Source organism: Astatotilapia calliptera, chromosome 10, assembly GCF_964374335.1.
Source record: "Astatotilapia calliptera chromosome 10, fAstCal68.1, whole genome shotgun sequence".
Lineage (NCBI taxonomy): Eukaryota > Metazoa > Chordata > Actinopteri > Cichliformes > Cichlidae > Astatotilapia > Astatotilapia calliptera.
In genome coordinates, this window is record NC_137431.1 from 1,172,775 (window position 1) to 1,190,787 (window position 18,013).

Consider the following 18,013-nt stretch of genomic DNA (forward strand, 5'->3'; position numbering starts at 1 on the left):
TTGTCATGTGTTGAGAAAAACACAGATTTTAAAATTACATGGTCTAATATTTACATTTAGCATAACTGCAACATGCTTTTTTTCGTTTTTTTTTTTTTTTTTTAAAGACTCGAAAGGACTTGAAATTCAAAGTTTCAGACTTGTGACTTGACTCGGACTTTTACACCAGTGACTTGAGACTCGACTCTGACTTGCCTGACATTACTTGAGACTTGACTTGAGACTTGAGGATAAAGACTTGAGACTTACTTGAGACTTGCAAAACAATGACTTGGTCCCACCTCTGCTATTTAAACACACACAGATTCTTGCTCTAGTTTACGCGCAGCCTCTAAATATCAGTCGAGGCGCTGCCGCAGTGCGAGCTGTCCTCAGATTCACACAGCGAGACGAAGCAAACGCCGTGAACACACATGGCCGTGGCGTTACAGACACACAGAGACGCACAGACGTGTGTGTGAATAGGTTTATTTGATTTACAGACCTGTACATTTTTCCATCATCCACCCACGGGAGCATCACATTCCAGCTCTAAAAGAATACCCTTTGACTTCTCGGACACGTGTACTGACGTCCTCTAAAAATAAAAATAACTTCTGTTTTTTGTTTTTTTCTCTTCTGCTCAACGTGAGTTTATTTGTACAGACTCTTGTATGACAAGAAGCATTTCCTCGAGACATCACTTCAGTGATTGTTAACATACATTTACGACAGATAAAAGGACGGACTGGTGCTAAATCAACTGAACTTTGGCAACGTGAAACTCGATCCATGGCTCGTCTGATCAGAGCGGAAGTTCCTACGGATGACAGACGACGACACGCCAGCGCCGAGAGGCCGGGCCGTCGATGGTGCGAGGCGGTGGCTCAAAGAAATCCCTGATCATTAAATGTGCAAAAATGGTTTTGAATCTACAAATAAAAACACATAAATGAGCTTAATATAAATTGCATCCTTACAATGAGACTAATGTGTCTTAAAAACAACCCGTTGCATTTATTTCTGTGTCTACACGTGGGACACGTCCAATCGTAATCCAGCTAATGCAAAAGGGGCGTGTGTTGTTTCAGTATGACAGGAAAAGGTTTCCAACCCAGTGACACATGGCTCAGTCTATTATACTGCAGCCTTAAATTTCCCTTTATAGAATATTCTTCAATATGTAACAAACAAATAAATACATTGCATCCAAGCCATCATTTACAATATATTAAAATCGCTGCATGGTATAGCTTTATATATATATCTCTACTGTAGGTATTCAAAAAGTCCTCTGATAACATTACAAAGGAAAAGATCAATAAATGGAAGGTAAGAAGCTTAGTTCGTTAAGAAGATGGAGGTGGTGTAAACACATCGGGTGGGACAGAATCACATTCAGAGAGCTCCACGCAGTTGGAGGAAGAAGCTAAAGCTAATGATCTGGCAGCAAGGACACAGCCCACACAGCACCCCCACACAGCCAGTGAGTCATGCTCACACATCAATGCTACAAGAACAACCTCGGAGTCTCCTTTTGTTCCTCAGCTACGGTCAGTGCATCCTCTGCCTTCTGTGGTTCCTTCCAGGTCTGCAAAGTGCATCTTTCCCCCTTAAAACCTGGGATCCCATTAGTGGCTCTGAGGTTTCACAATAATCACTTTCACCCTTCACCATCGCTTGTGTTATGTGCAAGCTACATGCTATAGCTTCCCTCACTGACAATTGTTGTTTTGTTTTCTTCGCGAGAGATGTGTACCCATGGAAACGGCAGGCAGAAATGAAGCTCTTTCAGCTCTTTAGGGGGATTCCTCATTCATCAGTTTGCAACGATACGAGCTCGCGTTTCCTGTTCCTGTCTGGGATTTTGATTCCCCTCGCTAATAAACTGATGCAATGGGATATCTGCAGTTGGAGAGGAAGGGCCTCTTTTCACAATGCCTGCTATTGTAACCGCTGATGATTGGACTGCGATCCACCATTAAGAGCGACTCGGTCCCTGTGTGGGTGGGTGGTGTGTCCAGAAATTCAAAACCAACCATCAGAGAGCGACCTCTTTAAAGGGAAGCCGAGCTCACTGATAAGGCAGTGTGGAACAAAAAGGTTGGTTTCTTCTAAATGTTCTTAGTATTGCTTCTCGTGTACATAAACAGTCAAAAGACTAGCATGACATTGACTTTTGGAAAAAGCATGAATAGAATAAATTATAAATATAAATTATATAAACTATACATATCCAGTGTCCACTTTAAATTGCCCAGACTGCATCATCACGGTTAGGAAACAATCATAGGCAGTAACCTCCAGCTTCAAATCCGACATAAACAGAAAACGACACAAACAATCCGAACATAACGAGTTCTCATCCAAGTGGAAACGCACGCAGGGCTCAAAGAAACATCTGCAGGTGTGAAAGCTCCGACTTTAAGGCTCGTTCACTGACCTTTCCCAAAGCAACACATTTTTGGCTCTAGCTTGTTTACATGCACGGCAAAACTTTCACTGTGAAAATACTGGATTTATGGTGTAAACACTGAATTTGCTGTTTCTGCTGTTACTGCGGCGAGACTGTGATGAGTAATGCGACATCAGTCACTTGTTTAAAGAGATAAACAACGCCTGCACCGCTGCTGCGTTTTCCTGCAGCTGCTTTAGCTTCAGCAGAGCATGCGTGGCTTAGTTGAATGCATGTAAACATAGCTAGTGATGAGGGCTGTTGGCGGTCAGTGCAAATCCGAAGGAATGTAATGATGCGATGGCACTTGTTGCAGATCGACAGCCGATAAGAGACAGACAGGCAGACAGACAGGGCAGGTTCGTGGTCAGCATTCAGTAGTTTAGCATCAGGAGGGCTTACGGCGGTCTTGGCCTGCAAAAGTTCAGAGGATCCTCACAGAGGCGAGGAGGACACGATCCAAGTGGAGGGTGGGTTGAGCACCTTCTCACCGGGCTGTGGTTTAGAAGGAGGGGCAAGACGCTCCCTCTTTCCAGTCACCTCAGCGAGGCTGTAAAAAAACAGAGAGCAGCAGGAGCCAAGAGGAGGAGGATGATGATGATCTTGGGGAGGATGACTGGGAGCATAAAGAAGCCTTTCTTTTATCGCCGTCTAGTCATCCTTTGTCAGGTTTGGTTGTGCATTCAGGTAGCTCCTCATTTGCTCGTCACCTGAGAGGAAGAGAGAAAAAGCTGCAGTTAGAGCCTGGCCGCACCACGGGGAATTCTCCTGTAATTAACGCTGAGGTCGAAAGCTCCCGGGCCATCTGGTGCGACCCTTCACACCAGGACCAGCCTATGACCTAAATAGTATTTAGTATTTTAGTATTTAGTATTTATTTATTTATTGTCATTGTCAAGAACAATGAAATTGTGTTTGGGGCTTCCATACAACCCAAAAAAAAAGAAGAAAATAATAAATACCCCTTAAAACCCAAGTGTACATATTTAACCCAGTGTGACTCCAATGCAATAAGACAATCCTTAGCAATAATGTTCGTAGAAATTCAGACAAAGACCTGAGAAACATGACAAAATACAACAATGCAACCCATTCAATATTATTGTACTGTGAGATATGATATCAGATATGATAGTTATCTATTTAAGAAAGAGGGGGGGGGCAGGAGGGGGAAGAGAATAAAGATATGATGCACCAATGCAGACCAGTTCATTGCTATTAAGAAGTTGGATATGGTTATTGTCCGTGAGAGGGGGGCAGAGAGTTCAGGAGCCTCACAGCCTGTGGATACAGGCTGTTGGCCAGTCTGGATGTTCTGGCCTGTATAGACCTGTACCTTCTCCCTGAGGGCAGCAGGTGGAAAAGGTGGCGCGCAGGGTGATGTTGGTCCCGCAGGATACTGTGCACCCTCCTCAGACAGCGAGTGGGGAAGATATTACTGATCTCTGGCAGACTTGTTCCAATAATTCTGCCAGCTTCTTTCACCACCCGCTGGAGTGCTTGCTGATCGGCCTTGGTGCAGCTGGGGAACCACACTAGAAATCCATACGTCAGAACGCTGCTCATGGCACAGTTGTAGAAGTTCAACATCAGAGATCTGGGAATGTGTGCGCTCCGCAGTCTCCTCAGGTAGTAGAGGCGCTGTTGGGCCTTCCGTACAACTGAGGTGATATGGTTGCCCCAGGACAGGTCCTCGGTCACAGTTACCCCCAAGAATTTAAAACTGCTCACCCTCTCCACCGCCTCACTGCCAATGAAGAGAGGCAGATGGTTGTTATGACCCCTCTTCCGGAAATCTACAATGATCTCCTTGGTCTTTTTGGTGTTTAAGACCAAGTTATTGTCGTGGCACCATGACTCTAGTTGTTGCACCTCTGTCCTATAGTTTGTCTCATCATTGTTGGATATAAGTCCGAGCACTGTAGTGTCATCTGCAAACTTAACAATGAGATTGGACGCGCAGGAGGAAATACAGTCATGGGTGAAGAGAGTGTATAGCAGAGGGCTCAGAACACACCCCTGAGGGGCACCGGTGTTGACCACAAGGGTGGAAGAGGTGTTCTTACCCACTCTGACACTCTGTCTACGGTTAGTGAGGAAGTCCACAATCCAGTTGCACAGAGAAGAGTTAAGTCCCAGTTGGTGGAGTTTGGGACGGAGTTTGTATGGCCGGATGGTATTAAAAGCCGAGCTGTAGTCTACAAAGAGGAGCCGTGCATAGGTGTTCCTGTGTTCCAAGTGCTTCAGTAAAGTGTGCAGCACTGTGGCGATCGCATCCTCGGTTGACCGGTTCTCCCTGTATGCAAACTGGTGCGAGTCCAGGGATGGTGGAAAAGCAGCTCTGATGTGTTTAATGACCAGTCTCTCCAGGCATTTGGCGGGAATGGGGGTGAGTGCCACAGGTCTGAAATCGTTCAGACATGTGACATTTGACTGTTTTGGGATGGGAACGATGGTTGCTGCTTTGAAACAGGATGGTACCAGTGAACAGGACAACGAGGTGTTATATATAGAGGTGAAGACGTCCGCCAGGTCCGCAGCACAGTCTTTTAGCACCCGGCCCAGCACTCCATCCGGCCCGGCCGCCTTCCTGGTGTTAATGCTCCGGAACACACGCCTCAGCTCATGAGTGCTCAGGACCGGAGCAGGGTCGGTTGAGGGGAGAGGGGACAGGACAGGGTCGGTGTTCTCCCTGTCAAAACGGGCATAAAAGAGATTTAGATCCTCAGCCAGAGTAGAACTGTCGGCTGAGTGTGATGGTGTTCTTCTTTTGTAGTCCGTGATAGCCCTGATGCCCTCCCAGACCTGCCTTGGGTTTGTGTTGTTCTCAAACCTGGCCTCGATACGCCTCCTGTGCTGCTGCTTGGCAGTCTTGATGCCTCTTCTCAGGTTGGCCCTGGCAGCACTGTATGCCTCCTGGTCCCCGGATTTGAAAGCGTTGTTCCTTGTTCGAATAAGTTGTTGAACTCCGTGTGTCATCCAGGGTGGATTATTAGGGAACACACGGAGTCGTTTCCAAGTTGTTACATTGTCCACACAGAAACAGATGTAGTCCAAGACAGTGGAGGTGTAACTGTCCAATGCGACACGATTGTCAGTGTCCTGCACCTTGAATACATCCCAGTCTGTGCAGTGGAAACAGTCCTGAAGCATCGGAATAGCGTCCTGCGGCCATGTTCTCACGGTTTTGGTTGTAATCCCAGTGCTCTTGATCTTTTGTGTGTATATTGGGTGTAGCAGAAGGGAGAGATGGTCTGACAGCGCTTTACGCTTTGTCTAACGCAGATCCTCCCCAGTCTGCAAGCTATAAGCCACAGCAACACGCGGCCGCTGCTTCTCCAGATGCAGCCGTATATTCGATGTTGATGGTGCCTCGGTTTCTATGGCAAACATGCCATCGGCATACGCAAAGACTAATGAGGGAGGGGTTTGTTGAGGGTAAAACACGGTCATAACACGAGGCGATTAAATGAGGAAGTGATTGAACGAAGAGGCCGGTGTGACAAGCCAATCTAACTTCTAGCTGCTGATACAAACACAAACAAAGCGAATGGAGAAGGCGTGGCACCAGAGGGGGGACTTCACACCAGCTGGAGATTAGACCTTTAAGCTTTCACAGTGCCACACTTGTGATCCCTTCAGATTGGATGAGTGAGGGATGGCAGAGTGTCCCGCTGCTTGTTGTGGTCATTTACGTTGCCCTGGTCGCTCCAGTGCACGTGCTAATGCTGCTGCTACAATGGGATTATTGTGAGAGAGCTCAGCAGAGTGAGTTTCTGAGCGTCTCTCAGTGAAACACACACAGGTGTATATAGTGCACATGTAGACACACACACTGAGAGCAGCCGGGGTAATTAGCATAAACAAGAGGATTAAGGGATTTTTGTTTTGCATATGCAGATCCAGCCCTCTCTGGGATGAAGCATTTTTCAACTGTTAGTTCCAGTTGTTGCTGTAAACTCTGAATTGTTTATGAGACAGACTTGAAATTAAAATACCCAAACGCTAGTGTGATGGAGAGATAATTAGAGTTGTGAATGCTTTGATATTGTGGGACTGGCCTGCCTCCTCGCAGCTAAACAATTACTGTGCTGGCTTCTGCAGCAAAGTGGAGGACTGAGTGATTTGGCAAGCAAACAAAGACTAATCAAACCAACATGCAGCAGTTTTTGGAAGCAAAAACATGTCGGCTGACACGGCTGCAGATGTGATGGAGGAGCGACGAAACCAGACTGAAGGCCAAAGATACAATAAAGAAGACACGGCATTCACAATGTCATGAAACAGGAGCAATGCAATAAAAGCTATACGAGTCCCACCACAGCCTGCCTCTATACTTCCCGTGTGTGCATATGCATGTGTGTGTATGTGTGTATATGCATGTGTGTGTGTTCATATGCATGTGTGTGTGTGTGTATATGCATGTGTGTGTGCGGTCTGCGGTTGCGGCACGGTGACCCCAGCGAGCTCTGCTGACTGAGGACTCTGAGCCTTTGTTGAATGATAAGAGGAGGAAGAAGGAAAGTTTGTGCCTGCAGCTGTATAAACAGTTGTAACAGTTAAAGTTTGGACAGCAGTGATTAAGTCAGAGTTTTGCCTCATGATTTAAATTTCAGGAGAGTTGCAGTTACTGAATAAATGAGCGTGAAGGTCCGCTGTCAGATCACACGGCGATCTTTTGACGGCCCCCGGCTCAGGGACGTCCTCGAGGTATTGTGCGGCGGGGTGGAGGAAACCTGGTCAGCAGAGGCCAGTTCCTCTTGCACATGAAGTTAATTGGATCTTGGTGTATCTCATCTCCGTCTGGGATTGCTTCGCCGGAGATTAATAGCTCGCGATGTATAACAGCTTAAGCGATTACTGCCTCCCTTCATCCTCATTTATTCAGCAGAAGTGTCTTTTCTCTCCTCACACCAGCTTCCACTTCTTGATGGATTCAGACACTTTTCAAATTAAAATATTCTCCCTAAACTTTTCCAGCGCTTTATAATTTCCTATTTGTCGGCCTGTTTCTATTTGTCGGCCTGTTTCTGTTTGTCGGCCTGTGTCTATTTGTTGCCCTGTTTCTGTTTGTCGCCCTGTTTCTATTTGTCGCCCTGTTTCTATTTGACGGCCTGTTTCTATTTGTCGGCCTGTTTCTATTTGTCGGCCTGTTTCTATTTGTCGGCCTGTTTCTGTTTGTCGGCTTGTGTCTATTTGTTGCCCTGTTTCTGTTTGTCGCCCTGTTTCTATTTGTCGCCCTGTTTCTATTTGACGGCCTGTTTCTATTTGTCGCCCTGTTTCTATTTGTCGCCCTGTTTCTGTTTGTCGCCCTGTTTCTGTTTGTCGCCCTGTTTCTATTTGTTGCCCTGTTTCTGTTTGTCGCCCTGTTTCTATTTGTTGCCCTGTTTCTATTTGTCGCCCTGTTTCTATTTGTTGCCCTGTTTCTATTTGTCGGCCTGTTTCTATTTGTCGCCCTGTTTCTGTTTGTTGCCCTGTTTCTATTTGACGGCCTGTTTCTATTTGTCGCCCTGTTTCTGTTTGTCGCCCTGTTTCTATTTGTCGCCCTGTTTCTATTTGACGGCCTGTTTCTATTTGTCTCCCTGTTTCTGTTTGTCGCCCTGTTTCTATTTGTCGCCCTGTTTCTATTTGAACGCCTGTTTCTATTTGTTGCCCTGTTTCTGTTTGACGGCCTGTTTCTATTTGACGGCCTGTTTCTATTTGACGGCCTGTTTCTATTTGTTGCCCTGTTTCTATTTGACGGCCTGTTTCTATTTGACGGCCTGTTTCTATTTGTTGCCCTGTTTCTATTTGAACGCCTGTTTCTATTTGTCGGCCTGTTTCTATTTGTCGGCCTGTTTCTATTTGTCGCCCTGTTTCTATTTGTCGCCCTGTTTCTATTTGTCGGCCTGTTTCTGTTTGTCGCCCTGTTTCTATTTGACGGCCTGTTTCTATTTGACGGCCTGTTTCTATTTGTCGGCCTGTTTCTATTTGTTGCCCTGTTTCTATTTGACGGCCTGTTTCTATTTGTCGCCCTGTTTCTATTTGTTGGCCTGTTTCTATTTGTCGCCCTGTTTCTATTTGACGGCCTGTTTCTATTTGACGGCCTGTTTCTATTTGTCGCCCTGTTTCTATTTGTCGCCCTGTTTCTATTTGTCGCCCTGTTTCTATTTGTCGGCCTGTTTCTATTTGTCGCCCTGTTTCTATTTGACGGCCTGTTTCTATTTGTCGCCCTGTTTCTATTTGTTGGCCTGTTTCTATTTGTCGGCCTGTTTCTATTTGACGGCCTGTTTCTATTTGACGGCCTGTTTCTATTTGTCGGCCTGTTTCTATTTGTCGCCCTGTTTCTATTTGTCGGCCTGTTTCTGTTTGTTGCCCTGTTTCTATTTGACGGCCTGTTTCTATTTGACGGCCTGTTTCTATTTGTCGGCCTGTTTCTATTTGTTGCCGTTTCTATTTGTCGGCCTGTTTCTATTTGTCGGCCTGTTTCTATTTGTTGCCCTGTTTCTATTTGTCGGCCTGTTTCTATTTGTTGCCCTGTTTCTATTTGTCGGCCTGTTTCTATTTGTTGCCCTGTTTCTATTTGACGGCCTGTTTCTATTTGTCGGCCTGTTTCTATTTGTCGGCCTGTTTCTATTTGTCGCCCTGTTTCTATTTGTCGGCCTGTTTCTGTTTGTTGCCCTGTTTCTATTTGACGGCCTGTTTCTATTTGACGGCCTGTTTCTATTTGTCGGCCTGTTTCTATTTGTTGCCGTTTCTATTTGTCGGCCTGTTTCTATTTGTTGCCCTGTTTCTATTTGTCGCCCTGTTTCTATTTGTTGCCCTGTTTCTATTTGTTGCCCTGTTTCTATTTGACGGCTGTACACAGCGGTCAAAGTGAGCGTGAACACGTGTCATCGCTGAGCAGGTAATCTGTTTTCTGTATTGATCTTGAATCAGACCCAAGGGAGGAAATGCTACCTGCCATTGACTGGATTACCCTGCACATCAAATCTGTTGAGAATCAATTACCTGGAACGATGTGGTTGTACTGCAGAAATGTCACAGGCAGACTCAACTCTGACCTCATGCAGCTGTAATCACTGTTCTCTATAATTAGCACCGTTTGACAGCAGGAACGAAATGCTTTGGTTGCTGCGTGTGACAGAGAAGTGATGAGGCCCTCAGGCCAAGAGCACCGAAACACAATATGCACGGCGGCGGAGCCTTTCATGTCACCTGTCATTAGCTATGCACGCTAATCTCACCCTGCCAATGGGAATGACGCTGCAGGACCTACAGGACAGCACTGGTGTTTCGATATTTTGCAGCCCATTAAATACAAATTGTATGCCCCTATGTTTCTGCAGAATATATTCTGAAGCATTCTGAAAATTTTGAGATTGATTTTCTGCCTTCAAGGCTCCCATCCATCAGTGCTCCATGCAAATCTGCTTCCCAAGCTCTCACCTGTAATAGGTAATCCATCACAGTAAACATTTGGTTGCTGTGAGTGATGCTATGCCGTACGGTGGTGCAGCTTTCAGTGTTAACTGTTGAAAACATTCTTATTCTCAAGGCGAATATTTACACTGTTGTTTGCACAGTTTCTGTTGTCGTCAAAGGAGGCTTTTACACTTTTCTGACTTGGTGTTATACGAGCAAACCTGAACTGAGCGGTGCCACCAGCGTAGCGTCTCGTCGGTTGTAATCTTTGAATTTTAATTTCTATGTTTATTTCGGAAAATGTGCAGGATGAGCAGAGGACAACTTTTCCTACATACAGATAATCAGGTTTTCTCAGGTAGATCATTCTTTCTACCGTCTGTGTGAAGTCGCACTCTCAGACAAATTTTCCATCTAATCGACCGTTGCTCTCAAATACTACAGGCAGCTGCAACTTTGGCCCATGATCACACTGTTTCCTGACCTGAACTCTGTCCATCCGGTCAAAACTCCAACGCCCCTTTGTTTTCTCGTTTGTCTATCCTGGTTACACCAGCAGACGGGACCTTGGCTCACACAGACAGATTATTAATGGCGGGTAGTGAAAAAAAGCCAAAATTACAAGCATCAATTGGCAGTTTTTTCCGTTTCGTGTACATAAACCAGTTTGATAAATATTTAGAGGTCAATTAAACCCAGCCAGGGCTCCAAAGAACAGAGTAAAAGCCCGGCCTTTCAGCTGTACATGATAACCTTTACAAATAAGTCGCGGCAGATTTTCTTGTCTTCCTAATCAGGGAGTCAAAGTTTATTCTTGTGCCCCCCCCCCCCCATTGTGCAGAGTCTGCTGGTTTGCTGCCAGTTATTGTGTGCTTTTCTGCTGAGTTAATAATTAGGGAGGTTTGCACCATGTGTGAGCGAGTGATAAAGGCAGGAAATAGGAAAGGCACCTCAGGTCCTGATAAGATGCCAAGTAGTTGGTCAAATAATCACAATTCAAAGAACGCCTGAACGCCCGAGTAGACGCCGAATGGATTCGTGTTTATCACCTGCACTGCTGTAAAGCTCTGCGTGGCCTCAGGTTAACGTGTCATTCATCCTTGTTTTTAGGTGTCTCCCAATGAAAAGTGCTGCCAGGTACTGAGACGGGAGCTCTGTAAACGTCAGTGAGCTGAGACTGTCACTACTACTACTGCTGAAAGTGTCTTTAGGATAAAAGGCAATTTACCTGGTCATACCTTGACTGAAGACGGGGGCTGTGTTGCCTGGTTACACCTGAAGAAAGAAGAATCATTTTAGCATCTCGCTAAAAACACACACAATTCACTGTATGTTTATGAATCCTCAGTTTTTCTTCACGTTTTCATCCTAACTTCCATCATGTCCACATCCTGTTCTCACCGAGCTGCAGCGTACCGCCTGCCTGCTTGAACCCACGCTCGATCAAAGCTCACAGTCATGGCGGCTGAGACAGATCTGCTGTCACACATCAGCGAGTGTAGATGTGGACTGGATAAATGTGTGCGAGAAGGGTGTGTGTGTGCAATGAACTGGAGCTATTAATGGCAACCCTGCAGCCAAAAGCTACCAACCTAGAAATAATGAAGCAATGTTTAAGGCAGAAATTAGACAGCCGCACTCTCCCGAGTTACTTGTTCAGCTTTTTATAAATAGCTCAGAGTGTCTGAGGACACACTCAGAGGAGGAGGACGGGGGTGCAGAGCGCTGTGTATAAATTGGGGCTTTATAGTGTGAATGGGATCTATAAATAGCCGAGTCGTGGAACAACCCTCGTTCGACAAAGTTGTGCGTGTTGTGAGCTTTCTCGGTCCCCGAGGTGCCGTTTGCTGTTTGTTACATAAGAGCTGCTGTTTCAGTCTGATGGGATATTTCGCACAAATCTGCTGTGTAGCGCGCAGGTATGAACGCTGCGTTTGCTGTTGTATCGAGTGGATTCACAGTCATTTATTTATGCTTCAGCTTTCCACAGGAGCAGGCTGTGGGTGTGGATGGTGTTCTTCCTACCACAGTGTCTGTGTAACGTCTGTATACTCACACGTATTACTGCAGCATAAGGATTTATTACATACTGATTAAACATTTTTTCTTTTAGTCTTTTATGCAGGGAGACTTAAAGCTGTACTGGCGTTGAGTCCAAGTGACCTTAATGCTAACTTCCATACACCATGTGAAGTATTTGTATGAGGACACGCCTCCAGTCTGTGTAGTGTGTAGCTCTGCACATGCTGCAGCATTAGACCTAAACAGTGTCACGTGAAAGTTAAGGGCTTGTGGTTGGACATAGTTTGAGTGAACATTTGCAATCTGCAATAATGTGGTTGCATGTTTGGCCACAGCCTCGTATCTATTACTGGCACAATGGCAAGAGTGTGACTCTTTTTCTTCTTCGAGTAAACCCACCAGAAGCGCAGCGTGGCTTCGTAGCCACAGCAGTGATGTATGTCTTTAAAAAGAGCTCTTTAAAACCGTATATTAACATTTCACAGAGGAAACATCGACAGCGTGAACGGCAGCTTGGACTACAAATATGGCAACGACACTAAAACGCTCCTCTGGTGATTATTTTGACCAAGCTGGACAAAAAAAGCTCGAACGGGGTTTGGAAAACACTGGGAAACAACGCGTGACTAAGTCGATCGGGCGAAGACAGACTTCAGACTTCAGACTGCCATCCTGTCTAAAAACACCCGTCATCTTCAGCAGGAAGGAAGTCATTTCTTAGAATGCTGGCACCAGGGGAGTAAGCCGACGTGATAAAAAAAACAGGAAAAAAGTAGTCAGGAGGAAATAAGAAGGCCGAAGAAGGACGAGTGTGTTTTTGCCTTTTAAGGCTATGACCTGCTCGGGTTTGAAGGAGGGAAAATATGAACGTATGAGCAGGATAGGCTGGTAAAAGTCTTAGTGAGAACAAATTGATGGCTACAACAGCTCTGGAGCATTTTCAGCTGACTGGGACTTTCTGCTGGCTCGGGGCCTTTCTGGGTCCTCCGGGTTGGCACCACTCTTGGCATCGCTCAGGCGCCGTGTGCCTGGCTTGCCTCAAACTCAAGCGTAAATAAAAAATCTCAACCCAATGTTTCTGCACTCTGCTGACAATAAATAATACAAGGATTGCTGACACCTCCTCAACCTCTCGCAACTAAGATGATTTGTTTTGAACTTGTGGAGGTCTTACATGAAGAATGAATGACTCAATAATACATGAAATAATGATGAGTTATTCAAAAACAGTCCGAGTCACTTACTGGGCCTCGGCTTTATCTTTGTCATCCAGGAAATAGAGCGCGGTGGCCAGGAAAAACATGCCCCCCAGGACGATGATGAAGGGACAAAGCATGAGGGCATAGCCCAAACTCAGGAACCGCCACAGTGCTGATGTAGTGTACTTCTGCTGAAGGGCGTCCGAGATCTGCAATCAGGCCAGACGCACATACACAATGACACATGACCACAAACACAACAAAAGGAAAGATTGTACTCATTCAAAACCTTATCTTTATATATCTCCTAATGCTCTGACACACTACAAGCTGCTCACTGCTCAGCGTGAGTTCTGCACATTTCATCACTGCAAAACCGACACATGATGTAAGACGCCTTGTTTTTGTCCTAAAATAGGCAGGATTTCACAGCTGATAGCTCATCTTCATCTTCAGCAACACCAGCATTCAGTCTGTCGTGCGCAGTGTCGAGAAAAACAACAGCTGGAGAGCGGTGGGAGTGAAGTGACCATCTCTGCCTCCCAGAGATCGCTGCTCTGACAGTCGTGACGGAGAGGAGGCTGGTGCTGCTAGCTTTCAGCAGACTGTGGGCTGTCGAATCCGTGGGCAACAATAGGTCACTAAAGCACAGGCATTTCTTGTTATGTCAGCAAAAGCCAGGTCTTCTGCAGGGAGAGCTTGAGAAATGCTGACAGGAGGACTGCACGCGTGCAGTATGTGCTCCTATGTGCAGCCACGTGCATGCTTAATAAGGAGCCATTACAGAAAATGACCAAGTGTGTGTGTGTGCGCGTGTGCGTGTGTGTGTGTGTGTGTGCGTGCGTGCGTGTGTGTGTGCGTGTGAGAGGCTGGTGCAGAGGCCATTTCGTCAGGTACAGTCAATTGTCTTCAACTTGCAGAGTGCAGCTTGACTAAAAATACGTGGAGAACAGCCGCATGTCTAATTACCAGGAAGCATTTCTTGGAAGATTGCTGAGAGATTGTCACCGGCATCCCGCTGCCACCCACTCTGCCTCTGGCTGTGTCCTACTTTACAGTATAGGTGGAGTCCATCATGTCCTTCTCGGGGGATTCGTTTTGGTGTACGCGCTGATAGAGAGGAATCTTTGTTTTTTTACACGACAGGAAGTGGTATCTGTGCGGCATGCGGGCACCGATATCTGCGGGCGCTGCCATGTGCAGCAGGCGTACTGGAAATGCCGCAGTGGTTTGTTGTGCATGATCTCCGCGTCACACGTCAAAACCTAATTGTGAACCGAGACGACTCACTTGCTCACTTTCTCCTGTGGTTGCTAAGCAATAACCACTGGTCTGTTTTTCTTGTGACTCTCCACTTTGCTCATTCACAGTATTTGTGACAGTGCACGGGCGACTGCGTATCTGCCTGCACTCAGCCTGTGCTGCGACAGGGCCATGGCACTCGTGTGTCTAACCACTGCACAACAACAGCGCTGACGCACTCGGAGCAGTCTATGCTGCGGTCCCGGGTTTGTGGAGGTCTGAGTAACCGCCGGCGGTTGGCTGTGTCACCCAGAGGTGAACTGTGACCCCTGAAGCCTGGATGTAGGCTTTAGTGCCTTCAATACTGAGCTGTGTGTGTTTACCGACATTTGGGGCATGGGCAACGACCGCTAAGTAATAATCTTATATCGGACTATATAAAAGGCATAAGGTTGATGACCTCAATGCCAGCACACATCACATGACAGCTCAGCTGATATTCTGTCAGATATCCAGTTGTCTGCTCATAAACAGAAATTCCGTCCTGCTGTTTTAACCTCACCTTCTGTGCGGCTGCAAGCAGCTTTGCAACCCGCCTCCACCCCAGCTCCTCTTCTCATGCTGTTTCTCACCTACTCAGTTTCATGTCCGCATGTTTAAGTAGACAACAAAGCCGCGCTGCTATGGTCCTGTCTAAATAATCTGTTATTTCAATTAATATTTAATCTGCTGGTTAATTTTCTGTTTTACTTGGTAAAATTCAGGAAAAAAACGGAGAAGTTTTATTATATCAGTGAGACTCCACCTGTTTTATTTATCCAACATAAAGCACAATGATTTCAAGCAGAGACAAATCCTCCCTGTCGGCAACACGTTGCATTTTTCCTGTTGCGACTGATCTGAACTGTTTCTGTGGTTAGACTATTGGAGCACCGATGGAGCCTTCAAATGAGTAGAATCAAGGTGACTGAGAATGAGTCATACGGTTATCAAAGCAAAATCTCTCTGTGGCAAATCTGTACAATATAATTGATCTATTGAATGTGCAGGCACAATGCAGTGCCAGCCCCTGAACCTGCATCACCACAGAATGTGTATTTTTTTAAAGGCTGGCTTTGATCAGTCGTTGTAAATCATCTTCTGCTTCTTTTGTTACACGGGCTTAGACACTATTTCAACATTTTCATTTAGGGAAGAAAGCACTGCGGTCTGCAGCTCTGCAGACACCTGCGTCTGCGTGAGCCTGTCGGGCCAGTTTGATTCACTAATCAAACACTTCCACTGCTTTGGTTAATGTAGCTAAGCCAGGCTGTGAGCCAGGGCACAACAATACAACACAAAGGCGGTTATGATAAAGTCAAGCGTGTGCATAGATTGTGACACGCTCTACGGCCATCACTGTTGTTCACGCTCCGTGTACGCTGAACACGAGCGCACACCGTGTGCCTCTGTGAGTTACTATTTAACATCGTTTAATCTCAGGCTGAAACGTGAAGAATTTCACTCGACAGTCTGAGGTGAATCCTGTTTCACACTTGACTGAATAGCAAGCAGCACTTCCACTCGGGCCCCTAAATGCTGTTCTTTGGTTGTATACTTGCAGTTTGAAGGGTGGGATGTGGGGCAGGGGGCTGCTTGTGACCTCGAGGGGCCCAGCGTGGCGGTAAGAGCCATTTTCGTCTCCTGACCAGTTGAATACAGTAACTGAGGCCCCTTCTGGGAGCCACGAGGTTTACTAGAGAAAGCCACCGACAGCCTGAAGAGCAGCGGTGAAATCACAGCTCTCCTGAGACGTGAGCTAAAAGCTCCACTTTGCACCGTCCTACTTAAAGCGAGAGCTGAACATCGTTTGTGTTGCAGCAGTACTGTCTAGACTCACAACACTGGTTAAACCGTAAACACATTCCCTCTTCACACCCGGATCATCACACAGTGTTGTGTTGGGAGAGTCTTACCAGGCCTATCAGGTACGGACTTCCTGCATCGCCCAGGAGATGAGAGGTGAAGCTCTGGAACGCGACAGCTGTTGCTCTCCGCGTGGGTATAACAACAAACTGCAAAAACACATAAAGAAACAAAGGCTGAAAAATGCAGCAGACTGCACAAAGTAACTGGAAAACCCAGCCCAGGCACACCTGGGTTGTCCACAGTGGTGCGTCTCCACACAGTCACCACCAACACAAACCCAGGCGCTGCTTCGTTCACCCAGCTCAGCGGAAACCCAATTTCATTTGGCTGATTTGAACTTTTAGACACTAAAACACACATCAGAGAAAAACCTCCCCTGTGTTTGTTTTCACCAGCGGGAATGACTCAGCCTCAGTCGAGGCAGCAATTATCAGCCCCGCCCGAACTGTCGGCCGCTCGCACATTTCCAAACCTGCATCTAATCTGACGACCCCATTGGTAAAGTTTGTCGCTGGAACTTCCAGTGACCCAGAGGAGAAGTACTGGTTTCTCAATACTTACCATTAAGATGTCTGCTGTTATGGCCCAGTTGAGGAAAAGCAGCGTCTCTCCAATAAAGATACAAACCTAAAGAAAGAAAGAGATCGTTAACTCCGTGTGGGAACACTCAGAGAAATGCTTTGCTGCGGTGGTTTAAAAACGCAGAGCGTGTAGCCCACGAGCTGAAGAGCAGCACCGGATGATAAGGATTGTTGTTGAAGCTCAGTGTGGAAAACCACAACTATACAGGTGGAGGAGAAAACTTGAAGTAAGACAGGAACACTCGGGCTGCTGGTGAACAGCACCGAGGGTCCAACACGGCTCCTCCTGCCGGGGAATAAAACTTGTGCTGCTGTTTCAGACCTACAGTACAGAGAGGTCACAGCAGACAGGTCCGCTCTGAAAGCTGCCAACACGTCGCCTCTTAGAAGAGAGACGCACGGCTGTGCGCTGACGAGACAACAGCTGCGAGAGGTCAGACGGCCTCGACAGAGCAGCGCCGCCCGCCGCAGCCGTGTCACGCCTTATAACGTGACACATCTGTCAGCGCTTTGCCATGAAACTTGAGCCGATCACTTACACGCGCTGCTGTACTGTAAGATGATTTAATACTGTACAGTAGACTGAAGCTGGCTAAAAGCAGTGACATCATGTGTTTGAAATTATGACCTCGTAGTGAGGACTGCTACTGTTGCTACCTGGTAAAAACCCAAACCTCTGTCGTTGGACCCGAGACAGCGTTCAACCTGCACTGTTACCATCTGACACTCGGAGCGATACCAGGCGTCACTTCAGTCATTAGCAAAGCTAAAGCCTGTTTCTGTAATAGAGCAACTGTATAAAATTGAGTTGGACAGATCTGTAATGGTGTAATTAATATGGAAACTTCTGCTCCTCGGCTCTAATTGGCTGAGTCATGCTGCTGCCTGACACCTGATAAATGTGCGCCTTTGACCTGGAAGAAGTTCAAACAAATCTTACTTCATTACATCGAAATCATTATTCGCAGCAGTAATCATCTGTCACCTGGGACCTACTTTGTTTGGCGTGCTACCTGTGGGCTACTCACTTAATTCATATAAATGACACTTAACTTAACATATTGCTGCTTAAATAAATCAGCTTTTGGTTGTTTGCTCGTGGACAGTGGGAGCTCTGCATGTTTGATTTCTTCTTCCTGACAGCAGCTCAGAGGGATTTGTTCCTCATACCAGGATCAAACGTGTCACTCGAATCGTCACTCGGTTTAAAAAAATGCTCACAG

General features: G+C 46.4%; 1 protein-coding gene across 3 annotated transcripts in view; it reads right to left on the bottom strand.

Annotated features, from left to right (window-relative positions):
* Positions 1 to 452: 452 nt before the first annotated feature.
* The window catches only part of spns2 (SPNS lysolipid transporter 2, sphingosine-1-phosphate), a 61,321-nt gene continuing 43,760 nt past the window's right edge, over positions 453 to 18,013 (bottom strand). For 2 of the 3 annotated variants that reach the window (XM_026181134.2, XM_080307423.1), the window contains 5 exons: positions 16,771 to 16,836; positions 16,257 to 16,355; positions 13,105 to 13,268; positions 11,077 to 11,113; positions 453 to 3,144 (listed from right to left, as the gene is read on the bottom strand). In XM_026181134.2, coding sequence (XP_026036919.1) covers positions 3,130 to 3,144; positions 11,077 to 11,113; positions 13,105 to 13,268; positions 16,257 to 16,355; positions 16,771 to 16,836 — 381 coding nt within the window. In that variant the 3' untranslated portion in view covers positions 453 to 3,129. Of the gene's footprint in view, positions 3,145 to 11,066; positions 11,114 to 13,104; positions 13,269 to 16,256; positions 16,356 to 16,770; positions 16,837 to 18,013 lie in introns of all 3 variants that reach the window. The other variant, XM_026181135.2, reaches the window with a different exon arrangement.